The 27,113-nt window shown below is 43.8% G+C and overlaps 2 protein-coding genes and 1 pseudogene across 11 annotated transcripts in view; 1 reads left to right on the top strand and 2 right to left on the bottom strand.

The window, feature by feature from the left end:
• TAF7L (TATA-box binding protein associated factor 7 like) overlaps positions 1–3,370 on the bottom strand; it is a 30,239-nt gene extending 26,869 nt beyond the window's left edge. For 6 of the 9 annotated variants that reach the window (XM_069065243.1, XM_069065240.1, XM_069065245.1 and 3 more), the window contains exons 1-2: positions 3,191–3,327; positions 218–327 (exon numbers count right to left, since the gene is read on the bottom strand). The gene's annotated coding sequence lies outside the window, so the exon portion shown is untranslated. Of the gene's footprint in view, positions 1–217; positions 328–3,190 lie in introns of all 9 variants that reach the window. The other 3 variants (XM_069065247.1, XM_069065248.1, XM_069065242.1) reach the window with 2 other exon arrangements.
• Positions 3,371–7,588: 4,218 nt separating this feature from the next.
• On the top strand, positions 7,589–17,404 carry LOC138143943 (magnesium transporter NIPA2-like; annotated as a pseudogene).
• A 1,838-nt stretch (positions 17,405–19,242) lies between these two features.
• Positions 19,243–21,828, bottom strand: TIMM8A (translocase of inner mitochondrial membrane 8A). 2 transcript variants are annotated; one of them, XM_069065239.1, is made up of 3 exons: positions 21,559–21,684; positions 21,137–21,231; positions 19,243–20,439 (listed from the first exon to the last, which is right to left on the bottom strand). In XM_069065239.1, exons 1-3 carry the CDS (start codon positions 21,682–21,684, stop codon positions 20,337–20,339), a joined length of 324 nt encoding a protein of 107 aa, XP_068921340.1. In that variant the 3' UTR covers positions 19,243–20,336. The 2 variants fall into 2 exon arrangements, with proteins under 2 accessions (XP_068921340.1, XP_068921339.1); XM_069065238.1 differs by lacking the exon at positions 21,137–21,231 and having other exon boundaries at positions 21,559–21,828.
• Positions 21,829–27,113: the final 5,285 nt, after the last annotated feature.

The raw sequence follows: 27,113 nt of genomic DNA, 5'->3' as shown, positions 1-27,113 counted from the left end.
GATGACTGAAAACTTATTAAACATCAATACTCCTTAAGAAAAAGAAAGACAGGCTTAGTTTTCTGTGATGTTTATAATAATTTCAACTTCAGCAAATCAAAGCATATCTGAAATGAATTTGAGAAACTCTTTCTGTAACATCAACAATCACCTTCCTACTCTTCTCTGTCATTTCTAATATTCACTCACTGGATTTAAGTAGGGATATTATTTATACCTGGAACAGCTTAGCTTTCACAAACAGCTTCCTGGATGCCGATGTCCCCAAGCTCTTCAGTTTAAAGGTCTCCTCAGGGGTGGAGAGAACACAATGTGTATATTTTTGACCTGACAATTAGGTTCATAGTTAGTTGTCATTAAGGATAAAAGTAAAAACATCTTGTGCTGTGCCATTAAACAAGCCAAAAAACCCTTCACCTTAGATTAGAGAACAAGATAAGAAAGATACTGTATCATAGTGGATAAAGTATTGACCCTGACATCAAAGAAATCTGGGTTCAAACCCTACATCTGTTGTTTACCTGCTATATAAGCAGGATCAAATCCTTTAACCCAGTCCCTAGTCTCTTCATCTGTAAAAAGGGGTTAATCCTATAGTATCAACAGCACAGGGGTATTGTGGGGTTCAAATGACAAACTACATATCCGTATATTACAAGACTTTAAAGCTGGCACATGTGTATATACATAGACACAAAGTTGCACATATACACGTGAGACAGAATTATTAATTCAAAACCCCCAGCAATCTGTAGGTCATAACTGGGCTTTAATTTCAATTTCACTAAAAGGAAACACATATGGAACTAAAGAAGTCATATGTGCCTAGGTCTGTAGTTATAGTGGTATGTAACTGAAAGTTATAATAATAATTGCAGGTAGCATAAGGTTTGCAGGACAACATATTATGTGACTAGAGCACCAGCCCTGGAGTGAGGAGGACCTGAGTTCAAATCCACCCTCATACACTCAGATACCTACTAGCTGTGTGACCTTGGGGCAAGTCACTTAACCCCAATTGCATTGCCTTCCCCCCTCCAAAAAAAAAAAAAACAAACAATTGCCATAATATCTCATTTGATCCTCATGACAACTCTTTGATGTAAATGCTATTATTATCCCCATTTTACAAATGAGGAAACAGACGATGAGAGAGGTTAACTGACTTAACCCAGAGTCATAGAACTAGCAAGGCCTTGAAATTAGGTCTTCCTAACTACCAAACCTGGCACTGGCACTTTATCCACTATGCCATCTAGCTATTAATATACCTAAAGGTGACTTAAGAAATTTTCGGAAAGGCACAGAAAGTGAAGAGGATTCAGCATTCCATAGTATCCTTTTTCACCATAGAAGCCCAGAGACACCCAGCATGAGGGAGGGGGGAAAAAACCCCACAAATGTATTACATGTGATAGCCATTTCTTCTCTTCTTGCTTCATACAAACATTTATACATACTCATATCATTCAAAAACTAAATATAAATGTAAGTGGGAGGGGGAAGGTCCATGAAAATAAAGCAAATAAAATAAAAGCCTGAGTCTGAGGATTACATCAACAACCACTTAAACCACCCCAAGCTTCTATTGACAAACTTCTACCACAGCAATTTAAATTGAAGATTTCGAGGGAGAGCTACTTCTAAACTACTTCAGCCAGGTAACTAAGGTTATTTTGGGTTCTCCTTGGGGGGTGAAATGATTTAGTGTGGGTTTTCCAACAGGAGGATACTCATACCTGGGGATGGGGGGGGAGTGGGCAAGAGAAGCTTGTTAAAAGGATATAGGGAATATTTTGATTGGATTTAAAAAAAAACTGACTTTCAATAAATGAAGCTGCAAACTTTCTGGAGTACCCTTGGGAAAGAACATTCCATTTTTACTGAAAATACTCATAAGGTTTTAAATTTAAAAACTGTATAACTATGAATATTTCAATAAATTGTATTTTGAAATTAATCTTTTTTTTTAATGCATATGCACAGTAAAGTCTACAATGGATTTCCTCCATGCTAAATAGTACAGAAAGGTTTCCTGAAAGCCAAAGCACACAAGACTGCAAAAGAACCCTTTGTGTGATGGAAAGAGGTGTAGTCTGTTAAGTCCAGTACTTGTGTGAGCTGGGGGAGTTACTTTAACCTCCCTAAGCCTTAGATTACTCATTTTTAAAATAAGGTGGTAGACCTCTAAAGTCCTTAAAGACAGTGGTAGAAGGTGAGTAAACGGTAGACGAAAGGCTGTTGTAGAATTCTCTAGGAGTTTTATTTCTCACCATTCTTTCCAGTCCTGGCTAAAAAACGACTGGCTCTGGTAACACTGAACCTTAAGCAAGAGGATCTGCCACATTTCCCCCCAATCATCACCTTGATGCGATTCAGTGGCAAGACCCTTAGCTCCGGAGCTACAGGCTCAAACCCCGGCTCTGCCCTTGAATACATTTCTTATTCTCACAATCCATCTAGTCCAGGCTCTGGGGATTCCTTTTAAAATGATTCTGATATCAGTATTTTCACATAATTGGTTTTCTATTGTAATTTTGGCCCTTAAAAGACAATTCTGAGAAGGGATCCATCGGCTTCACCCGACTGCCTAAGGGGCCGATGGTGCCAAAACAAGGCTTAACAACCCTGTGTTACTAGCTACCCCCTCATTTTGCTGAGGAGGGAACTGGGACCCCGGGAAGTTAAGTGACCAGCCCACGGTGACACAAGTACTAAGGGGCTCAGGCGGAAATCGAACTCAGATCCTGAGACCCCAAATTCAACGCTTTCCACCAAACCACACTGCCTCCCTTCCCCCTTCACCTCAGTTTCCCCAACTGTAAAGGGAGGGGATTGAAGAAGGCGGCCTGGGGGGGGGGGGGCCCCCCCTCGCCCTGGGCCCCCGGAGTTTTTTTTTTAATCCCCCCCCCCCCCCCCCCCCCCCCCCCCCCCCCCCAGAGGACCCCCCCCCCCCCCCCCCCCCCCTCCCTCCCTCGTCGTGGGGGCGATTTGCCCCAAGGGCAAGGGGGGGGGGTGCAAGAGGGGGGGGGGGGGGGGGGGGGGCCCTCTAGCTCCTAGGCCCGCTGAGATTTTCTTCATAGCTCCCTGCCCCGCCCCCCTCCTCCTCCCCGTCCCGAAGAGGAACAGCCCCAGCCCCCGCAGCAGACCGGTCGGAGCCGGCACTCCTCAAGGGCCCAGGGGCACTCACCGATCCCAAATCGACGAGGAGGAGCGCGGACTACGACTACAAGGAACGTCGCCGCCGCCCACCCACCCGTCGCCAATGACCTCCAGGCGACGACGACTTGACGACGGCGCAACGCCTGAGGATCTGGGCGGGCACCGGAAGCGCTTGGAGGCCCCGCCCCCTCGCCTCGCGCGTTCTGGGCGGGGTTCCGGGTGGAGGGCCGCTCAGAGCGAGGCAGCGGAAGTGGGGCGGGGGCGGGGCGGGGAGGCTGCGGGAAGGCGGGACTTTCGCAGGTGCCTCGGAGGGCGGTTGCCCGCCTCCCTCCCTCTTTCCCTCCTGCCTCCTTCCCTTCCCTCCCTCCCTCGTCGTGTGGGCGAGGCGAGGTCAGGGCTTGGGGAGCACGCGCTCGGCTTTAGGAGAAAGGTGGGGGGGAGATAGGAGGATGCTGAGCGGGGCCGGAAGTGAGCCCTGCCGACTTTTGGCATCACCAACAGCTTTCCCCCTCTTCAGTAAAATTTCTAAAATTTTGTGTCCCCTCCCCTCGTTTTTAAAAATTCTGTGTTACCAGGGAGGACCCATTGGGAAGGGATGTCTTAAAAAATGAAGATGAAAAAAAAAAAGAAAAAATCATACCCTGCTCCTTCCCACACTGGGCCCTGCCGTAATTCTCCAGCAGACTTCCCTGAGAGGGTCAGAAGCACAGTCCTTCATCTCCCCAAAGAAGGCCTTCAGCTTAAAAGGTTTTCCCCTTTGATCACATGACCAAAAAAAATTGTGGCAAGATGGTAGCAGGGATGGGGAACCCGAGGCCTCCAGGGCACGTGTGGCCCTCAAGGTCCTCAAGTACGGCCCTTTGACACAATCCCAAGTTCCCAGAACAAATCCCCTTCAGAAAAGACTCCATTTCACACCTCTCAGAAGGCATCCTCTCATCCTCCAAACAGTGTTTTCCCGCCTTTCCATCAAACGGGCTGTAGGTTGGATTTGATATCCTAAGAGCTGGTTTTTTGGCTGCAAAGATGAAAGCAATCCCTGCAGTCTAGTTGGGAAATTAAAGCATCATGTCCGAAAATGATAAAGAAACTGTGCTAAATATAGGAGTGGGTAATATGGCTAAAGAAAATGTAGGGGCTTTTTGTTCATTTTTAAAATTTGTATTTTCTAGAGTAAAGTTTAATCAATGGAAATTTTTTTGTTTTGAGTTTTTATTGTCTTGTCTTTTTTATTTCACCATAATTTACCTCAGTATCCTTCCCCCTCCCAGTCATCTCATATAATAAATAGCATTTTTAAGACAAAAAAAGAAAAAGAGGAAGTAATCAGAATGACATCAAAGAAGCCTGAAAATATAGGCAACATACATTTGTGGACCTTCCACCTCTACGAAGGGGTAGGGTATCTATATTTTTTCTTTGGAGTCATGCCTGTTCTTTATAATTTTGCAACGAAAATTCAGGTTTTTTTAATTTTAAAAATTAACTAAGCTACATTTGGGATATTTTTAGTCTAGTGGGGAAAAGTAAATGATTTTGTATTAAATAGATGTTTACCTTAAAAAAAATTACCTGGATTTTCACCAACAAAATGTGTTGTGCAAGCCTATGGTGTTAGGTGAATGATAAAGAAGATGCATGGGGTAGAAAATAAGAGAAGGGGATTATTTACAACTAAATTGGAATTTAAGGAATGGGCTGAATTAATATAGATAAGAAAATGGGTTGAAGAATCTATAAATCTGAACAAAGGAATGGGACTAAGTAGAGGAATTGAAAGAAGAAGGGAGTTGGGGGATTAGGGATTAGGACAGGTTGAATTGGACTGGGATTAGAAATTAGATGCAATAATTTAAAATTGGAAGATTGGAGCCATTACAAGACAGACGTTTTTAGAAATACTGCATGCTGGATTTGTTCTGTAAACTAGAGGAGAATTATAGGGTGTTGAACCATATCACTGCAGAGTTACTCTAAATGACTACAAGATGAGTCCAAAAGCAGGACTGATATATACACATACACGCACATTAGACACATGCAACATTTCTTTAGTATTCTTTAATACAGTGCTGCTGCCCCTCAAATAAGGTCCTATGGACTTTTTTTCTGCCTCCAAAATCTCATGTGTGGCACCATTGCGATATTTAAATTTCCTGGTCTTGGAGTGGCTAGGTAGCCCAGTGAATAGAGCAACGGCCCTGGAGTCAGGAGTACCTGGGTTCAAATTCGGCCTCAGACACTTAACACACAAAAAAAACTAGCCATGTGAACTTGGGCAAGTCACTTAACCCCAATTACCCTCCAAAAAGCAAAAAATTAAAATTAAATAATAGTAACAAAATTCATTTGGAAGAATAAATGGTCCAGAATATCAAGGGAATTAATGAAAAGAAATGCTAGGGAAGGTGGACTAGTTATACCAGATTTCAATCTATATTATAAAGCAGCAGTCATCAAAACTACTTGGTACTGGCTGAGGAATAGACGAGTGGATAAATGGAATAGATTAGGCACATGAGATTCAGAAGTCAATAACTATAGTAATCTATTGTTTGATAAACCCCCAGACCCTGGTTTTTGGGATAAGAACTCACTATTTGACCAAAACTGCTGGGAAAACTGGAATATAGTATGGCAAAAACTGGGCATAGACCATTATCTAACACCATATACCAAAATAAAGTCTAAATGGGTGCATGATCTAGTTATAAAGGTTGATACTGTAAGCAGTCTCCTAAAACAAGGAATAGTTTACCTATCAGACTTGTGGAGGGGGAAAGACTTTATGACTAAACAAGAATTAGAGAACATTGTAAAATGTAAATTGGATAATTTTGACTACATGAAATTGAAAAGGTTCTGTACAAACAAAGCCAATGTAACCAAGATTAAGAGGGAGGTGGGAAATTGGGAAAGAATCTTTACAACCTATGTCTCTGACAAAGGACTCATTTCTAAAATATACAGAGAATTGAGTCAAATTTATAAGAATACAAGTCATTCCCCAATTGATAAATGATCAAAGGATATGAACAGGCAGTTTTCAGAGAAAGAAATTAAAGATATCTATAAGCACATGAAGAAATGCTCTAATTCACTATTGATTAGAGAAATGCAAATCAAAACAACTGTGAGGTACCACATCTCACCAGTCAGATTGGCTAAGATGACAAAACAGGAAAATGACAAATGCTGGAGAGGTTGTGGGCAAATTGGAACACTAATGCATTGCTGGTGGAGTTGTGAATTGATCCAGCCTTTCTGGAGAGCAATCTGGAATTATGCCCAAAGGGCTATAAATACTTTCATACCCTTTGACCCAGCAATACCACTCCTAGGGTTGTATCCCAAAGAGATCATAGAAATGGGAGAAAGACCCATATGTACAAAAATGTTTATAGCAGCTCTTTTTGTGGTAGCAAAGAATTGGAAATTAAGGGGGTGCCCATCCATTGGGGAATGGCTGAACAAGTTGTGGTATATGCATGTTATGGAATACTATTGTGCTATAAGAAATGAGGAGCAGACGGTCTTCATATTCACCTGGAGAGGCTTATACAAACTGATGCTGAGTGAGAAGAGCAGAACCAGGAGAAATTTGTACACAATTACAGACACAACATATGTGTGATGACCAACTTTGATAGACTGGACTCTTCTCAGCAATGCAGTGATATAAGTCAATCCCAAAAGACTCATGATGGAGAGAAATATGTGCATCCAGAGAAAGAAGTAGAAAGAACTGAGTTTATATCCAGGTGGAAGCAAAATACCTGATCTTTTTCCTTCTCTTATTTGGTTTTATGTCCTCTTTACCATTTTTCATTCCAGCTGGTACAATCCATCCTTATAACCTGACTAATGTATAATGTGAAAGTATTTACTGATCCCATACTTGACTATAAGCCACCATGGGGGGGGGGTGGGGAGGGAGGGGGACAAAATGTGAAACTCAAGGAATTGTGGGATTGAATCCTGTAAACTAAAAGGAAACAAACAAATTAATTTAAAAAATAAATAAATAAAATAAAAAGTTAAAAAAAATAATAAATTGCCCAGTCAGTGCCTTAGTTGACTAATGCTTGTGGATCAGGAGGACGATATTGTAGTTTTCCTGTCTGAAAAATCAACTTTAAAAACGCATCTAAATCCTTTCAGGCTGCCTAAACAAACTTCAAGCAGTTTCAAGGAAAAAGCCAACTACCTGTCCTTTTGCCAAGGATGAAATAATGAGGTGATAGGTCCAAGAGTAAGGGTTAAAGTTGAAGCAGTTTAATTGTCTCAATAAAAAGCAAATGGTCACAGTAAATAAAGTTACTCAAGAATACTGGAAAATAACATTTCTGAGTTTGATCAACTGTCTTAAGTCATCAACAGCAATTTGACTGCTTAGTGCTGTCCTCAGAAGGAATCCACAGTGTAAGTGTTGAGCTTTGTCACAGGGCAAGAGTCCTCAAATCTGCTTTTTACAAAACCTCAGCAGGACCAGTGCTGCCCAGAGAGGATGGCTGGGCACAATGATTTCTATATTGGTCTGAGCTTGGTTCTCAGCTCCAGCATTTTCATTGGTTCGAGCTTCATTCTGAAGAAGAAAGGACTTCTGAAGATTGCCAGCAGAGGCTCTGTGAGAGCAGGTATAGCAAATTCTCTGTTCCTGGGTTGGTTTGTCAGAATTTTTCTTTCCTCTTGCTTCTTACCTTTGGGCTAAAAAGACCGGCGGTGTTGAGGTGGAAAGGAGGTTATATGGGAATCTGTAGACATCATTATTAGCATACCTACTAATTGGCTCTTAGAAAAAGGCTGGAATTAATTAGTTCAAGGATAGTTTGTACCATTGTCCCTGAATTTGATTTATCACTATCCATGATAAGGGAAGAGAGGAATAACAATTGAGAACTGAATGTACTTTCTAATTTGAAGAAAACCCAATATTTTGAAGGCATTGTGCTGGACATAGCACTTACTCAGCAAATTCGTAAGAGTAAATGATTTAAGGAGCACAGTGGTTAGGTTAAGATTTTTAAAAGCTTGTTCCATTCAGATTCTTTTTTTCTGAGTTCGTGGTCAGAAGTGGCACAGAATTGTTCCTTGGTATCTGCTGTGCCCAAACTCAAAGAGCACCGTGTTTCCCTTCCCTGGGTGTATTGAAAGGAACTGCAACGTTTACTGGGTGCTGTGAAGTTCTGGTCAAAATGCTTGGTCTTGGGGTGGGGGGTGGGGGTAAAAAAAGGAAAGAAAAAGAAAAACCTTTAGAAAGGAATCCAAGGCTCCTCCAAATTATTAACAGGTCAGGAGGAATGAGAAAATTGTCTTTTCATCTAAAGACAAACGTTCCATTTGGACTGCTGCTCTCCTTTATTCCAGGCCTTTAGGCCTGGTAGATTTGAAACTTTTCTTCCTTTTTTTTTGGTCATGGTGGCCATGTATACTTAAAGGACTGGCCCTGGTGGGCTGGACTGATATCCAGTAAGTTTTTTTGGTTTGCTTATGACATTTCAGCCTGAAAAATAAAGCAAAGTAAGGCACTCAGTTATTTTAGAATAAGCTGAAAAGATGACCATTCTGCATTAAGCAGTTTTTTTCCTATTGTAAAACAGTTTTTTTTTTTCTGTTGTGGTTATATTTAACCAGTTGTATTCTAGCAAAGATACACATAAATATGTATAATAGATTTTTGATCACATTGATTTATAACCTGGTCTGATATAGACCAAAAAGTACTCAGGAGTTTCTCTTTTGCTCTCAAATGAATGTTTCTTTTCCTAATCATGAACACTAAAATTCATAAGTGTTTTCACTTGTAGGTACAGACCCATATTCACTCCCAGTTCACTTATGAGAAACCTCTTTAGTATCTTTCTACTGCCCATCCTAACATCCTGTCCATTTTCTAGGTAGGCAAACTAATAGCAGTGGCACTATGGCTCCTGGGGCCTTGGCCTAAAGTCCCAATACTTGGGCCTCTCACTGCTCACAGCTATCTTCCTAGGAGATTTATACAAACCAGGGTGACAGTGTGGGGATGAGTACTAGCATGAGATAAGGATTACCCTAGGATGTAACACTTGGAGGTGCCTGGGGCCTTGAATGCAAACCCTAACTCCTTGGGCTTCTGCTCAGGCCGGTAGAATGGTCTCATAATCATTGTGCAATAAAATGCTCATCTCCTCCTGTTGGCTCTACTAAACTTATTTAACATTTAATCACACAGGCCACATGTATTGACACATGGTACAGTACAAATTAGGGTGTAATCTGCAACCCTTGCTTACTGGGGTAATTCTCTCAGTCTGCCAAGGCAGCAATCACTTGCTGGTACAGGATCCTAATTTCACTCCTGCTCCAGGATTTACATCATCAAGGAAGAAGTTGCCTAGAAGAACAAGGTAAAGAAGAGTTTATTAAGCAAAGCACATATAAGAACCCAAGACTTCACATGAGGTAGGCTTGGCTTTAAGAACTGTTTGGATGAATGGATGAATAAATGATGTATTTATCATGTACAAAACACTAAGCCAAACCCTAGGGGGTGCAGATAGAAAAATCAGACAGCCTGTGCTCTTAGGGAGCTCACATTCTAGTGGGGGGAGCGGGAACAGCCCATTTGGGACTTTTCTACTACAAGTGGGATGGAAAGGTCCCCAGGTACAAAGTGACTGTGTCCATCAAGATCTGATGAGAGATGGTGGTCAACCTATCAGGCCCCTTCTTTAATGGCATTTCTACTCTTAAAATCATATCAGTTTCTGATGTTGAACCTTGGACAGGGCCAAGGACTTTGGTGCAAGAACTTTCTTTTTCTAGGTCTTCTGTCACTGTGTCTAGAGCCCCTGCTGGAGCAGTGGCCAGGCTGCTTCTCCACAGGAGCTGCTGCCCAGGGTTAAGAGCTGAGGACACTGGGCTAGGAGAAATACTATTCCCTAGACACTTGGGTCCGGGGTTCTGGGCTGTTACCGCTGGGATCTGAGGGGAAATGGTGCTCAGGGTGGTGATGGTGGTGGTTTCACTTGTCTGGCACATGCTGCCTCCTGTCTTTCTCTCAGGGTGCCTTGACTGCTTCATCCAGGCTGGCTTGCTCGCCCTGTGTGTGACATTCAGTGGGACTGGCTGGCCCTTTCTCCACAGGAGCTGCTTCCACAGAGGATGGCAGGACCGGTGGTCTGGGAGGCTCCTGTGCCTATCTGCCTGTTGGCAGCCATCGCTAGGCATTGGCTGCGCGGGCCAGCGGTCAGCATTTGTTGTCGGTCGGCATTCGCTGCTGGTGGTGATGAGGAAGGTGGGCCCCTTCTCCACAATGATTCCTCCCCTCAGTAGTGGCTGTGGGGGCTGGGCTGCTTTGGGGGGCATTGCTATTCCCAAAGCTCTTGGGTTCAGGGTCCTGTTCTGTTCTGTGTCCATCAACATGTGATGAGAGATACTGGTCAGCCTGTACTTGTTCTAGGTGACGCTGTACCCAAGCCCAGTGTTGCTTGTAATGAAGATCACTTTCCTAACCAAGAAAGTTACTTCTCCTTTGCAGTGGGAGTCGGAGAAGCTGCCAATTTTGCTGCCTATGCTTTTGCCCCAGCCCCACTAGTGACCCCCCTGGGTGCCCTGAGCATGTTAGTCAGGTGAGCAGTATTCAGGAGCTCATTGGAGTCTATTTCCCAGCAACCTGAAGTGATGATACATTATTGCTCAAGATATTTTATTCCATCTTTCCAATCTCCTTGTTTTCTTGCATTCTTTTCCTAAGTTTAGTTCTTGAAAATGTTTTACTTTCTAGGAGAAAAAAGATTTTCTTTCCCTTAACTCTATCTGTTTTGGGGAGAAAGTTTCATTTGGAAACTTCACGGGTCTACTATTGTGATGAATTCTTTTTTTTACAAATACAGCAGATTGTTTTTCCTTCCTGCCCACCCATGCTGACCCAACTTAACTGACTATTTATGCATTCACCTGCTTTTGGTTTTATTTATATTCCTGTGTCCCCTGCTGGTTCTCCTTTTTTTTCTTCCCAGGATCTGCTCGGTTCAGTTAAATGCTTAGCTATCTCACTCCTGTTAAAGTTTTGTGTAATACAGTGAAAACTCTTGTGAACCTGGTTGCTTCCCCTGGCACTCAGAGTCCTCCCTGTCCTGAGCCAGTATAGCATTGATTTATAGATGAGTGTTACTGGTGAAGGAATCTCTGCCTCACTTTACTGACATGTTTTCCATTTACCCTTAGTTCAATTTTGTCCTCTTACTTCTTGAATGAGAAGTTGAACATTCATGGGAAGATTGGCTGTGTGCTAAGTATTCTGGGCTCAACTATGATGGTGATCCATGCCCCTCAGGAGGAAATGATCTTCACCTTGGCAGAGATGTCAGAGAAGTTGAGAAGTCCAGATACCAGACAGGAATTTCTAACATGATTTGGATTTGAAATCCCTTAGTAGGACAAAAGCCTTGGGTGGAAATTTAGGTTTTTTCTCCCTTGATGAGAGAGGGTAGATGGTTTTGGTGGTTCCTGCTTTCAACACTGTTTCAGTCTGATATCTGAGTCCTACTCTGGTGTCTCACTGTGACATGGAGGTGACTGTGCCTTCTCTAGACTTGTGCAAGCTCTGGTATGTATAGGTTTTAAACCGAAAAGGCTTCAAATGTGCTTCTGTGGACGGTGTCTGCTTCCTAAATGTACAGCAGCAGCTCATCAGCTGGTTGGCCACTAGCCAAAAAACTCTTTGGTCAAGGCAACCAATTTGTTTCATCTTCCCCTTCTGATTCTTTGTTTTTCACCAAACTAAAGACTCAAAGTACCTGCCTTTATTTCTCATTATACTAATCTGAGTACATCTGGCAGAAAATCAAATTTCAGGGCAACTTATCAGAAAATACTACCTTGGGGCGGCTAGGTGGTGCAGTGAGTAAAGTGCTGGCCCCAGAGTCAGGAGGACCTGAGTTTGGATCTGGCCTTAGACACTTAACACACACACACACACACACACACACACACACACACACACACACACACACACTAGCCGTGTGACCTTGGGCAAGTTACTTAACCCCAATTGCCCTCCAAAAGGCAAAAAAAAATACTACCTTGGAAGACAGGCGATAAGAGGAAACCTCCATCTCTGTCTAGGATAGTGTATTTTCTTTACTCTGGATTTTATTAATCACATTTGTGAGTTCTTTTTAATACTATATAATTGATCACATCAGTAGTCTTTTTAAACATCTTTGTTCCTCCTGCCCCCCATGATCTACTTTATCTTCCATGAGAACAAACAGAAGGTTTGGTTTGATCCCTAGAGAAAGAGAGAAGCTCTATTTTAGCCCATAAAGTTCAGAAGTAAACTTTCCCATCTGTTGAGTGGAATAGAGATGGTAGCCAGATTAGTTGGGATGGGGACAAGAGACAGTGATAGACAGCTAGCTGTGAAGAAGAGGTGCAGGTTGTGGAGACCATGTGAATGATCTCCAGCTGGGACCTTTAGACCCTCCTCTTGGAATTCCTTCAGTTTTCATCTTCAGAATTGCCGATGTAGCACAGTAGGCCAGATGAATACATTGAGGCCTTAAATTTCAGAAGCAGAGGCAAATCAGCTCTTGGCTGCCTGCTTCCCTTTGACTCTCACTCTCCCCTCCTAGGATCTGAGCTGGAGGGGATGGATCTCAGAGGTTATTGAGTCCAGCCTCATGGATAAAATTAGTTGCTAGGAAGTTTTTCCTGACATCAAGCTGAAATTTGCCCCTTTGCAGCTTCTACCCACTACTCCTAGTTCTGTCTGGGAGCAGGCTGAGCAAGCGTCATTCCTCTTCTTTGTGATAGTCTTGACTCCACTATCTGGTCCCCCCTGTGGCTTTCAGCATCCATCTTTTTATCACAGTCCTTGTTACCCTAATCTGAATGTTCTCTGGCACAAAGATAACTTTGTCCTTCCTGAAATGTAGTATCCACAGCTAAATGAACACAGTATCCACAGTGAAGGCTGACCAGGGCAGAGTGATCCTGGAATGCTTATTTCCCTAATCTTGGACACAATGTCTCTCTTAATTATACCTCAGTGGTGCCTTAACTTTTTTGGCTGCCATTCCAGTTACTCTTTGGGCTTGTCATAATCCACTCCACCCCAGGCTCTTTCAGAGGGACTGTGGACTAACCATCTTGTGCTTGTCAGGCTGATTTCTCTTAATCCAAGTAGGGGACCACAGGAATTGATAGTTTATGGAATTATGAGATAGGGTAGGCATGCCTGGTTCTTTGGGTACTTGCTGGGCAAGACAATGAAGGCAGTGGGAAGTGAGGCTGCATACTTTAATAAAGCATAGAGGGTAGAGGGAGGAACAGTAACAGAAAGTAAAAAGGGATACAGAGGCAGACGGTGTGGGAATGGGGGATAGGGTGGCAGGGGAAGGCAGGCATAGGAAGTGGAAGGGGAGGAGGAGAGGTACAGAGAATCACTCGAGTTACCACAGATTAGAGTTGGGAATCCCTGGCAGCATGGACCTACCTGGAGGGGAAAGTGTGCTCAGGGGCAGGAATTAGAGGTCTCCTTTTTTTTCTAGCTTTTTTGGGGGGAACAGGCTTACTCTTCTTTGGAGTGAGTTCATTAACATATCTGCATCATCTCAAAGTTATCAGCACCATTTAGTCTTCTGCTGGACTTACTACAGCTATCGGGAACTTTTCCGAGATTTCTATATCATAAGACTCAAAGGCCTGACATGAAAACCCAGATGACTTCCCCTAAGTCAGCACATATTACCAGGATGTGATTTTTGGTTAAGATATGATACAGTTTGTAAATTATGCTCCTTATATCTTTGGAACAGCTTGTCCACAACTTTGAGCTTCCCCTCTGCAATCTTATTTCCTGCTATTGCCACTTTAAACTGGTTCCTTATAAACTTACTCAGCATACTGATTAGAAGGGAGGGGGAGGGGGCAGTGGCCAGAGGAAGCAAAGTAAGATTCTGCTTTCCCAATTAAACAATGCCTTATTCACTTTGCCCTAGTGGTCTTGCCTGTTGAGGTCCTTGAGGATCCTAATTCTGGCATCCTTTCTAGCTTACTGCCATCAGCAAATTGAGAGGCATTGGTTAAATAATGTTAAATAGCACTGAGCTATTTGACACAGATCCAGGGCTTGGGGACATCTCATTCTGGATGTTCCAAACTGAACTCATTATCTTCCCCCTTAAATTTGCCCTCTGACCTAACCTCCTTGTTTTTATTGACACTTCCTCGTCACTGGAGATTGAAACTTTGGGTTCATTTTTTGTTTACTGGTTCTTAACTAAGCACCTACTATGTAGGATTATAGTGCCGCCAGGGACAGCCCTTTCCCCTTCCCCTTTGTTTTGCATTTGTCTAGGTTCCTAAATATTCTGAAGTAACTTTCATGCATGAAATTATTTTCATATGTTGCCTACCAGCTGTAGAGGAAGTTTGGGTGATGGGAAGAGTCTAATCCGCCCGCCCCCCCAGTAGCAATGCTTCCAAACTTGGAAGGGACGTTTAAGATCATTAAGTATGAGCTCAGCTCCATGGCTATTTTCTCTCTTTTGTGGAGGATTAAGCAGGTTAGGCAAACACCTCCTAGCTCGATTTCTCCATTATTTGATCACATTTTTCATATAATTACCCAGATTTAATCATTCATATGATTTCTAACCTTTTTTTTTTTCATGTTTTAGGGATTCTAATGTAGCTCCTTAGCAGGACTGCTTCCAGTTGGAGAATCTATAAATATGATAGCTCAAAATCCTATTGGCCATTTTCTCCATAATGAAGTCTCTGCTGATGTGCCTCAGCCCTGATCTGATGTCTCTCCCCTCCCCCATAGGTATCTCTGATGCACTGTCCATCTCTGTCTTTTCACATTAAACCTTTTTTGATGGGGACAGATAAGAGAAAACGTAGAACTAAAACCTTACTGGTTAATGTGATTAAAGGATGGACAAATTGACTCACTGTGTCTCTTGCTGAGATGTATATGTTTTAATGATTTGGCATTTCCTATGCCTGTCAGAGACAACTGAAACCACTGAACATCAACAACAAAAATATGTGTATTATACTAGATTTCAGATTTTTGATTTAATTTTCTTTTTTTTTTTTCCTCAGGCTTCATTGGCTTTGCTATATGTGTGCTGGCCAGTTCCACTGCCCTCATCTCTGTGGTAGGACCTTGATATGGCCATAGTAATGTCCTGGTGTATGCTCTGATCTGCTCCTCAATTGGTTCCCTTTCAGTGTCCTTCATCAAGGGTTTGGGCATCTCCCTGAAGGAGCTATTTTCTGGGAAGCCTGTCCTAAAGGAACCCCTTGGTTGGGTGCTCGTGTTTTGTCTGGTGATTTGTGTATCCATTTAGATCAACTATCTGAACGGGGCTTTGGACATTTTCAATACCTCAATAGTTACTCCCATCTATTATGTCCTTTTCACCACAGCTGTCATGACTTGCTCCATCATTCTCTTTAAGGAATGGCAGTATATGGTCCTAGACAGTGTCATCGGCACAATCAGTGGTTTCCTAACCATAGTTTTTGGCATTTTCCTCCTTCATGCCTTTAGAGGTATCCCTTTTTCTCCTGACCTGATATATTTTTCTCTGAGGTCAAATTCAGGTAATTCCCATGCTCCTCCCTGGAGGGAAAATGAAAGGCAAAATGAGCCTCTTCTAGATGGAGATGACCTCAACAAAGAGTTCCAGAACGTTGAGGTTGAAGAGGTTGAGAATCTGTGAATAATGTTAGGCAGAACTCTGTTTCTGTTGGGTAAGGTAGACTTTGTACTTTTACTTAAGATCACCAAATCAGATTATATTGTGGAGAGGAGAAAATTAATACCTAACTAGCAAGCAGTGGAACAGCAGAATCTTCTCAGCTGCCTCCACTTGCATAATATGCTAAGTTATTGTAAGACATGGTGCTGGATGTATATATGATGTAGACATACACCAGTGAAGTTTGGTGAAAACAACCATCCATCTCTCATCACTAGCTCAGACAGAAACCTAAAAGCACTGATGTTAGTCTGATTGACTTGTTACAGTTTGAGAATTTACATGTTTTCTGTTCAGTGAATGCTAGTTTTTAAAAATGTTTTTAAAGGTGTTTGGTCAGTTTTAGTGCTAACTGAATCCTGACTATCCTGAAGTTTGTATCAAGGACTTGAGTAAAATTGATAACTGCTGGATATTACTACCTGCCTGATAAGAGGATTTGATTCTAAAAACTCCATTCCAGAGATTAACACACACTCCATCCCACTCCCAGTTCTAGCTGACCCTGTTTTATACTTAAAGAGCTGGGTCTGGGGCAGCTAGGTGACAGTGAATAGAATGCACCAACCCTGAAGTCAGAAGGCCCTGAGTTCAAATTCAGCCTCTAACCAGACACTTGACATTTACTAGCTGTGTGGCCCTGGGCAAGTCACTTAACCCCAATAGCCTCACTAAAAAAATAAAATAAAGAGCTGGGTCCACCTGCTTTCTGTAAATGAAACCATTAAAGTACATTCATAGTCACTTGTAATGTAACATGTTGGGAGACCAAGGAGAGAAGCGGGTTAAACTGCCCGGTGTATGTTTTTGGCTTGGTTTGACTTGGAACAGAGTTCCTTTATCCCTCACCATTTCCCTGAAGACTTCAAAATTTAGTGGCAGCCTCCACATGAGGACAAACAAGAGTTATAGCTATTATACTTCCTGTCTGCAGATCATCTTGAAGTTTGGAGTGCTCTTATCTGGATTAGTAGCAATGTACTGAGGCTATAGGAGGCTTGTGGTGTGTTTGAAAGACATAACCAATCGCTAGAATGTAAACTTGAGGGCAGGAGACACTCACTCTGGTTTTTATTTTTGTATCCATATGTGATGCTTAATAAATGTTGATTCTTGATGAGCAATATAGGCATTTCTGTTCCTGTTCTTCTGTCTAGAAATAGCTTTGGCCTCCTTTCCAATTCCAGTTCCACAAGGAAATTCCAATTCCAGTCAGAGGGAAATTGAAACAGCACTGTACTCCTGCAACTTTAAGCTCAATTTCCTCTAGCTAGTTATAGATTCCTAAAACAGCCTTACAGAAAAGGTCCTTAAACCATCTCTTTGCTACCCATTAAGGGCATGTGATTTCATTTCACAGGTTATCCGTACCTTAGCCTTGGAGAGTTGTCCAGGGTCACACAGCCAGTGTAACATAGAGCCAGCCCTTTCTACTAAGTCAGCTGCTTCATCATCTGTATTAGACAACTATTGGTTAATCCATGATCTGTGCAATTATTTTGTATGACTAAAAGAATCTAGAATTTTTATATTTGTAAAGAATGGGTTGTAAAAGATCATAGGATTGAGAGCAGTCCAATTCTTTCATTTTACAGATCAGGAAGGTGAGACTGAGATTGATGAGTCCAGGGTCACACAGATAGATACTAAGAGGCCTAGCAGATACTCTTGCTTGCTTGAGAATTCCCTTTCTCTAGAAAGGCCGCTAGGTGGCGCGGCAGTGGATAGAGTGGGTGGGGCTGGAGTCAGGAAGACTCATCTTCCTAAATTCAAATCCAGCCTCAGACACTTCCTACCTGTGTGACCCAAGGCAAGTCACTTAACCCTGTTTGCCTCAGTTTCCTCATCTATAAGATGAGCTGGAGAAGGAAATGGTAAACCATTCCAGTATCTCTGCCAAGATAATCCAAATGGGGTCACAGAGAGTCAAACAAGACTGAATAAAAACATTTCTCAAAGGGAAAGAAAACGGTGATCTATCTAATGGTTTTGCTGACTGAACTGGGCGATAAACTAAACTAACTTCAAATTGACATACTGAAGCAGCCTTAATTTTGTTATTGATAAGCAGCAAACATGAAGTATGTGTAAGGTGTGGGGCTGGCATACAAAAACAAGAAATTGTTTGGCAACCTCACTAGGTCCACAGATCACCACATATAGATCAAGAGAAACTAAGGTGAGTGGGGGACTTATTGGAGGAACTCTGCATTCAAGGCCCAGCTGGGAGCAGAGGCTGCCTCAGTGCAGTGTCTATGACTTGGGCAGCCTAGCTAGTCCTGGATTTCTGGACAGAACTGGGCTAGTAAAGCCACTTATTAAAATAAAGTGCTGGTCACCCGGTGCCTCTCCCTCATTCAGGATGCTTCAATTTACCTCTATAAAAACCTTTAATCCCATCTGGTTTTAATCACCCCTTCACAGACCTGCCCCCAGCATTTGCATACTTATTTTGCCCTGTTTTACATGTTATCTAGGTTCCTAAATATTCTGAAGTAATTTTCACATGTGAATTTTCATATTTTTGTCAATCAGCTAGAGAGGAAGTCTAAATGCAGGGAAGAGTCTAATTCCCCCTCACCCCACCCAAAGTAGCAATGCCTCCCAACTTGGGACCTTTAAGATCACTGTGACCAGTATGGACTCCATGGCTGAGAAATCTGAGGTCCAGAGAGGCTGACTGGCCCAAGGTCTTCCAGCTCTGAGGGAAAGCTAGGAATCTTCTTAACTTGGACCATGATCTTTGACTACACCACTACCTCCCCTCTATTAAGTAGTTAGGGACATAATGCTAAGGCCTGTAAAGCCTCCCTGGAGCATTTCTAAGCCAGTGGCCTCTTGCTTTGAGATCTGTCTGGGGAAGAAGGTGGCTGGCAGCCAGTACCTTGTTCTTTGAAGAAACTTGATTATCTTCAAGAAATAGAGATCAAAGCACATATTCCCACAGGTTGGTGGTTCTTCCTAGAATTGTGCCTTACATAAGTCACTCAGCAAATCCTTATTGAGGGACAATGTGTAGTCCTGGCACCAGTCCAAGTTTTAGCTGCCAAGACATCTAGCTAGTAGAAGTAATGATGTACTTAAAATAGCCTTGGCATTGGAGGTAAAGGACGAGGCCTTGAAGCCCCAGCTCTGCCAACTGAGATCTTCAGCCAGCTCAGGACTACTCTTGAGTTGTCTGGTCAGTGAAATGGGGGTACAGTACCTACAACTATCCTGTAAAAAGTATGAGGAAAGTGTTTTGTAGACCCCGAAGCACTACAAAAATGAGTACAAAGGTGTTGAGTGGTGAGAACCAAGAAGTTTTCCCAAAACCATGTCAACCCGAGGCAAAGGGTTTTATTTCAGTAATCAGAAGATTTGCAGTAAATGGAACAATGAATCAATACATTAACTACGCTCCTTTACCTGAAACTATGGCTAGCTGGGGTGGTGGCTGGTTTAAACCTTTTTTTTTTTTTGCCTTTTGGAGGGCAATTGGGGTTAAGTAACCTGCCCAAGGTTACACGGCTAGTTTTTTGTGTGGGTGTTAAGTGTCTAAGGCCAGAACCGAACTCAGGTCCTCCTGACTCCGGGCTGAGGCTTTACTCACTGAGCCACCTAGCCACCCCTTGGTTTAAACCTTTACAATTAATTCAGGCACATCTTTCAGTCACTTAATACCCTGAAACTCAGGGTAAATTATTCTCATTTTGAGACTGCCAAGAGGGAGGTAAAGGTTATGTTCACTAGATAATTAAGCTAGATTTCTCTGTATCCAAAGGCCTCTTAGCCTCTCAGCATTGTCTACTGAGATCTACTGTATATAGGTATTTAAAATAAGTCACAGTAAAGGAGGAAGATGTATGAGGATGGATACCACTAGAAGTGAGATCTGCCCAGTTCTGATAAGTCACAAAATGGAAAAGGAGGCCTGAAACTGCAGTACCAATGACTTCTCTCCTCCTGTTGCTAGATGTGAAGATACAATTACCTCAACCCCACCCTCCCACAGGTTTAAAATTAACACACACAGATGAGGGAGTCTACCTATGTGGTCCCAGTTTGAATACCTACAAAGAAGCCAATGGAACGTTAAGAACACAGCCCTGGTGTACAGTTTAAATGTATCTAGTAGTCTTCCATTCAACTGTCCAAAATTTTCATAAAACTAGCATTTCAAAATAAAACACAACCCCCCAAACTCACAAAACTGTTCTCTGCTCATTCAGATGACAGAACAACCAAAAAGGCTGGGATAAAAGATGTAAGTCAATCTCCCCACAGCCTTTTCTTTAACAACTATCCCATCACAGTTCTTCTTTTCTTGAACTATAAAGTTCTTTTGAAAATGGAACAGAGAGTTGTGCTGAGATCAGTCAGACAAGCTTTCTGAGAAGGCTGGCCTGGACTTCTGTGTCTGCTCCAATCGATTCAGGATGAACTGGCTTGTGTCAATAAACCTCTCCACACAGTTAACGAAACAGGTTTCCGCTCGACTGTCCAATTTGGGCCCAGGTTTGTCCATACACTTTTCCTGCACAAGAAAAGAAAAGATTTAACAGATACCAAATTCCAGAGGAGAAAAAACATCAAAAAAAAAAAAAACAAGTATACATGATAGGGAACAAGAAACCCAATTCTGAATACACAAGAATATAGCAATTGCAAAAAATGCAAAATGGCCCAGTTTGGCCTTTTTGCTGCTGAATTCAGTTCTGTCCCAACACTGTTCACAGTGCCACACTACTTCTGAATGTTGCAAAGGGTAAAGGTGGATATGGTAAGGTTTCTTGCAAATTCTCTTTGTTCTGAATTCAATCAGATCAAAGATCTCAAGAGGCCTTTTATCTTGGCCACAGCCTGAAAATATTGAGTTTAGGGTAGGGCCTGGAAGTGCTTTGGAAACAAATTACTACCTGTAGTTCAATGCTTGGGGCTCAAAGTCTCATACTTGATAAAACTCTACACTTTCAGTTTCACAGACCTCCATTCATACAAGTGCCTCCCAGCCACTATGCCAAAACACAACCCTATCCCAGCACCACTTCTAGGTTCTACGGGATTTTTTTTGCATAGGGAAACAGAATGGCCACCAAAGGTGGTGACATAAGCTGGCCCAGTTTCACCTAACCTTTGGGCTGGTACATTTTGTTCCCCAAACGACTCATCAGTATTTCAGTGATCCAACAAAGAGGGCAGAGCAGTGTGTGATGTGCGATGTTTGACTCTACCTCCTTGGTTCCCAGGGAAAGTTGCGCATGATCAGGAGACACCCTGAAGTGGAGGTCCAGAAGTGTAAAAGTTCTCCAACTCCATGGGATTTGGGCTTCCAAAAAAGATCCCAGTGCAGAGGTGGGCTCCGATTAGATTACACTCCTTACCGAGCACTACCACTAAGGGGGGAGGGGGGTGGGAAAGCTTAGCAAGGGTGGGAGCGAGGCGTCTCAGGAAGATCGGTTTTCCGTTTGCAGCCCCAGTCCAGTCCCCTTGGAGCTGAATAAGGATCCCCGTTTCCCAGAGAAAGGAGGGGCCCCTCAAGGGTTCGACGGGGGGAACCAACCTCCCTCCCTCCCCATGTCCCCGCAGCCAGGCAGAGAGCAGAGCGGGGCAGAACGCGGAATGGGTGGAGGGTCCCAGGCCCCCAGCTTCTCACCCAGCACAGTTCAGTCATTTGGTGCACCAACTGCTGAAATCGCTGCTTCTGAGTTTCCACCTCGATGAAATGCTGCAGTTGCGGATCCACGGAGCCCAGCCCCGGAACGGACGAGGAGGAATCCATGCCGACCTAGCCCCGCGCACAACCGCGAGCCCGCCAGCCGCAAGAACCCACCGACCTTCACGTGTCTTGAGGGCGGAAACGGAAGCAGAACCCACCGGCTCCCGGACCGCCCCGCCTCTTCCAGTTCTTCTCACCAATTCCTCCCTTTCTCCCTCCCCTCGCTCCTGCCTCGTGCGTATTGCGCCTGCGCGTGGCCCGGACCAATGGCTAGGCGGTAAAGTGTAGCATGTGCACGAGCGCGCTGCGCCTGCGCCTGGCCCGGACCAATGGCTAGGCGGAAAGGGTAGCACGTGCACGAGCGCGCTGCGCCTGTGCGTGACTCGGACCAATGGCTAGGCGGTAAAGTGTAGCACGTGCACGAGCGCGCTGCGCCTGCGCCTGCGCCTGGCCCGGACCAATGGCTAGGCGGAAAGTGTAGCGAGTGCACGAGTGCGCTGCGCCTGCCCGTGGCCGGGGCCAATGGCTGGCCGATGAAGTGTAGCGAGCCAGTCCCGCGCTGCTCAACTTAAGAACTTCTCGCGTTAGGAGCGGTTCCCTGCATGGGGCCGAATGAGCCCAAGGGGGCGGTCTCCGAACGTGTTAGCAGCTTCTCGAACTTTTCGCTACCACTTAGGTCCTCAGTTTTCTCTTCTGTAAAATTGGGTTGGGCTAAACACGGTGGTCTGTAAGACTACAACGTAACTGCGTGGAACTCGAGAAGCCTCGTTGTAAAGACCACAGGGCAACATTAAGCAGGCCTTTTCCCTCACTGGGCCTCAGTGTCTTGGAAAGTGAGGGATTTGCACTAGATGCCTTTCGAGGACTCTTTCAGCTTTAGTTGTATCATAGAGAATCACAGAATGGGACTCTGGAAGGTCCCGCTAGTCATCTGTTATCCTACTTGGGATAACTCCAATGCTTAGAAAATCTTTTCCTGACGTCAAGCCTCAATTTTCCCTCCTTCATTGTTTCTGCTTCTCGCTGGGACCGAGCAGAAAAAGTCTAATCCCTCCTCCCTGTGACAAGCCTTCAAATACTTGCAGACAGCTCTGTGTTCAGCACTCCCCTTTAAGTTCCTTCAAACAATCTTCCTGTGATGTGAATTCAAGACTCACAATCCTTGTCTCTCTCCTCTGAACTCTCTCCAGCTTAAAAGTCCTTAAAAAGGTGGTACCCAGAATCAAACCCAATACTGAGAATGTCTAACCAAAGCAAAGGACCTAGGAACTATCAGTCAGTCAACAAATGTTTTTTAAAATGCTTCCTATTTGCCACAGGCACTGTGCTAACTGCTGGGGATAGAAAGAAAGGGGGAAAAAATAGCCCTTGCCCTCAGGGAGCTCACATTCTAATGGGGGAGACAACATGCAAACAAACTAAGCACTAATACCATATATGATATGTCATTATATATAATAAATATACACATGCAATATGTAACACAGGTCCCCAAGCCCCTTGGTATGGAACATTGAGACTTGAGAGACATTGGTAGAGATCAATGCTCTGTACTTGTATGAGGGTTAGGGAAGAATTGTTGAGAGAGAGCATGAGGGAGAGACTCTTTGTCGGGTTCTTCAAGTCCCATCACTCTCTTCACTTTCTGAAAGTCTTTTCAAGCCTCTTCAGATTCTGCAGTAGTTTCTGGCACTTCTGGCTTCCAGCTTCCAGAGAGATGGAAGATGCCAATCCCACCTCAGGTTGCTGAAGGGAAAATAAGACTCTAGGAAGATGAGGTAAGAGGAGCCAGCAGCCTCCATCATGTCTCTACCCCTTGGGGGAGATTTGGTGTCCGTCTCTGTGTCTCTCACACTGATTTACCTGGCTTTCAGTGGGAGAGCTCCTTCACTCTGCATTTTCTGATAGATATTTTATGCATACTTTATCTGATTTCTGTTTGGCTATTGAATTGGATAAATGGCTTTCTTTGCTATTTATAATACATGTGTATTGTAGAACTGGTGGGAAAGGGGTAAAACCTCCTATAAAGCTGGGCTTCTCTTTTCCCTGTTAATGGACATTGATCTAAAGTTTAGCTTGAACTCGAAAGCCATAAACCCAGATTGCCACTATTTAAGGGAACAAATATATAGAATTCTAGCCCCATAGCCCCTCTCTCTGAGGAGAGCAGAATGGCCAAGCTTCTGGCCCCAACCACCTGCTTCCTCTGCTGGTACGAATGAAAGTCTCCCTTGGAGAAGGGTGGGGAGAAGAGACCAGAAATATGTTTTCTGCTTCCTTTTGAATCCCACACTGGCACTTTTATGCTGCCTGTAGAGGACAGCCTTCACTACAAACATATATGATGTAAATGGGAGGTAAGCCCTGGAGGAAAGGGAGGAAATGGGAGGAAAAGGCCTCTCAAAGAAGGGGAGATTTGACCTGAGACTTGGAGGAAGCCAGGTGGCAGAGATGAGAAGAGAGAGCATTCCAGGTATAGGGAACAGCCACTGCAAAGGCACAGAGATGGGAGTATCTGTGCCAGAAGCTACAAGTAGGACAGAGTAGCCACACTGTAGAGTATGAGGAAGGGAGCAAAGTGTAGAAAGATTGGAAAGGTAGGAAGGGCTTTGAAAGATAATCAGAGGGCTCTACATTTGTTCCCAGAAGTATGTGGAGGAGGGAGTGGGAAGCTGACATGGTCTGACCTGGGCTTTTGGAAGATCACTTCAACAACTGAGCAGAGGATGGATTAGAGTGCGGGGAGCTTAGAGGCAGCCAGTGCCCCCAGCAGCTACTGAAGTAGTCCATATATGAGGGAATGAGGGCCTGCACCAGGGTTGGGGCAGTGTGAGGAGAGAGAAAGACAGGTATACAAGAGATGAACACAGGTGTTGTGAAGTTAGAAAGTACAAGATTTAGCAGCCCATTGGATGGGGCTTGTGGGGATGGGAAGGAAGGGAGTCCTGTAGTGGTGAATTTCAATGGATGATGACAGTGAAGTTGCAATCCTGGATTAGGACAGTGATGGTGTCCTTGACAGTAATAGGGGTGCTGGGAAGAGGGGAGGATTTGGGAGGAAAGATAACTTTTGTTTTGGACATTTTGAATGTGAGATGTCCAAAAGGCAGTTGGTGATACATGACTGGATGAAGCTGAGAAACAGGTCAGGGCTGGATAAATAGAGAAGAGGATTGGGACAGAACCTTCAGAGACCCCCAGGGTTGGTGTGCAGGACTTGGCATTAGATGAAGATTCTTCTAAGGAAACTGAAAAAAGAGTAGTTGGACAATTGGGAGAACCAGGAAAGAGCAAAGCCATGAGAACCTAGAGGGGAGGGAGTCCCCAAGATAAGAGTGCGATCCAGCATTAAGGTCTCCCTACCTCCTCTGTAATAAATGATAATTGAGAAGAAGCCATAATTACATTTGGCAATGAAGAGATCATTGGTCATTTTGGAGAGAGCACTTTCAGTGGAATGATGAGGTCAGGAGCCAGACTGTAGAGGGTTTGGAAGAAAGTGAGAAGAGAGGATGTGGATGCCCCATTCCAGGCAATTAAGTCTCTCTGTGCAGCCCAGAATCACATTACCAGGTTGCCAAATCCCAGTGCTGATTCATATTGTGCATTTCCTGGCCTACACTTGGAAATATTCTCTGGTTTTCAGGAAGCTTTGGCTGAAAATCAGATGGTGATTAGGAGTCAGGTGGAAAAAAGAGATGGCTAAGAGGCTTCATGGTTTAGTGCAGGGGTGGGGAACCTGCAGTCCTGAGGCCATATGTGGCCCTCTAAGTCCTCAAGTGCCACCCTTTGCCCAAATCCAAGCTTCCCAGAACAAGTCCACTTAATGAAAGGATTTGCTCTGTAAAACTTGGACTTAGTCAAAAGGCCATACCCAAGGACCTAGAAGGCCACATGTGGCTTGAGGCTGCAGGTTTCCCACCCCTGGTTTAAGATCCTAGACCTAAATTCAAATCCTGCCTCAGATACTTATTAGTTGTTACCTTCTATTTTTCCAGCTTATATCTTACATGTACATAGTTAGTGGTATGTTGTATCCTCCATTAGAATGGGATCTCCTTGAAGGTAGAGTCTGGAATGTGTTTTTGCCTCTCTGCCTCATCACTTAACACAGTGCCCTGCCACATAAGTACATGCTGGCTGATTGAGCCTGGGCAATTTACTTAGTCTCTCTGTGACTCAGTTTCTTCATTTGTATAATGAGAATATTAGATTCATCAGCCTCTAAGGTCCCATCCAGCTCTGAATTGATTATCCAATGGAAGTTATCCATTTTCCTCTTCCCTATTCCCTGTAACCTGGGAGGACCCAGGCTCTGGGAATCTTAAGTCTTAACTTTCTGATCACAGGCATTCATATTAAGACTGACAAAACAGCATGCTTTTAGTAACCCTGTGAGGCAGACACATGTGCCTACCTTGGATTGCCCAGCTCTGGGGGCCAGACTTCAGGTCCTGCTTGTTGAATGAATTGGTTCAGGCCTGGGCTCTTCAAGGGAGGGAGGCTGATCCCACACTTTGATAAGCATAGCAGAAATGTTCTGGGTGCTGAGCCCAGTAGAATGTAACTTACTTGAGGGCAAGGACTTTTTTTTTGTTTTGTCTCTGTGGTGAGCATTTAGCAAAATGCTCAGCTAAGAGTAGGGACTTAATGAATGTTTGTTATGTAGAGGCAGATCTAACTATTAGGGCTGTCCCTTAGTACTTGGGGCTGCTTTGTATTTGCTGTGTATCTATTTTGCATATGGGAGGCAGGGTGGTTTGTCTGCTAGAGGGCTGGCCTTGGAGTGAGGAAAACCTGGGTTCAAATCTTGCCACTTACACTTGCAGCAGGACCATGGGAAAGTTATTACTTATTCATTTTTAGGAACCTAGGCCTCTCTCTGAGCCAAAGGTTAGAAACACTGAACAGGCTGTATCAGTGGAGGGAGCTGACAAACCAGTTCCCTGCAACAATGGAAATCACAAGTCCTGACCAAAATACTTTATATTAGCTCGTCTTTCTCCCAGTAGGGCCCGTTTTGATTTTCTACTGTTGTTTTCAGTTGAGTCTGACTCTTCTTGATCCCATTTGGTGTTTCTTGGCAGAGAGTGCTTTGCCATTTCCTTCTCCAGCTCATTTGACAGATGAGGAAACTGAGGTAAACAGGGTGAAGGGACTTGCCAGGGTCACACAACTCCTAAGTGTCTGAGGCTGGATTTGGACTCAGGGAAAGTTTTGACTTCAGGTCAGGACTCTATGCACAATGGCGCCACCTAGCTGCCTTGTTTTTCTGTTAGCCCAGTGCTTTGTACACCCAGTAGTGTGAACTTGGGGTTGAGTGAAATTGAGCCTGACACAAAGAAAGCCCTGCTTTTGTGACAGCTGTAGGGAGGCTGTATGCTTTCCAAGATAACAGAGATCTGGGGGATATTTTCCGAAACAGTTCCCTGCCCATCCACGCTGCCATTATGACCACCTCTGATCACAACCAACTGAAGGCCACCCAA

Source organism: Petaurus breviceps, unplaced genomic scaffold (genome assembly GCF_028583685.1).
Source record: "Petaurus breviceps papuanus isolate PSGF00001 unplaced genomic scaffold, PetGlider_PUasm1.0 90681, whole genome shotgun sequence".
NCBI lineage: Eukaryota > Metazoa > Chordata > Mammalia > Diprotodontia > Petauridae > Petaurus > Petaurus breviceps.
Note: the sequence above shows the minus strand (reverse complement) of the source record. Positions and strands in the feature narration are given on the sequence as shown.

Bases quoted from the DNA above. Each gene is read 5' to 3' on its own strand.
- TIMM8A (XM_069065239.1), bottom strand. From the start codon at position 21,684: ATGGATTCCTCCTCGTCCGTTCCGGGGCTGGGCTCCGTGGATCCGCAA. The intron at 21,232-21,558 runs GTGAGAAGCTGG...CTTTTTTGGAAG, and splicing joins AAATGACTGAACTGTGCTGG to CCCAAATCCCATGGAGTTGG. The intron at 20,440-21,136 runs GTAGAGTCAAAC...TTTCTTGTGCAG, and splicing joins TTTCCCTGGGAACCAAGGAG to GAAAAGTGTATGGACAAACC.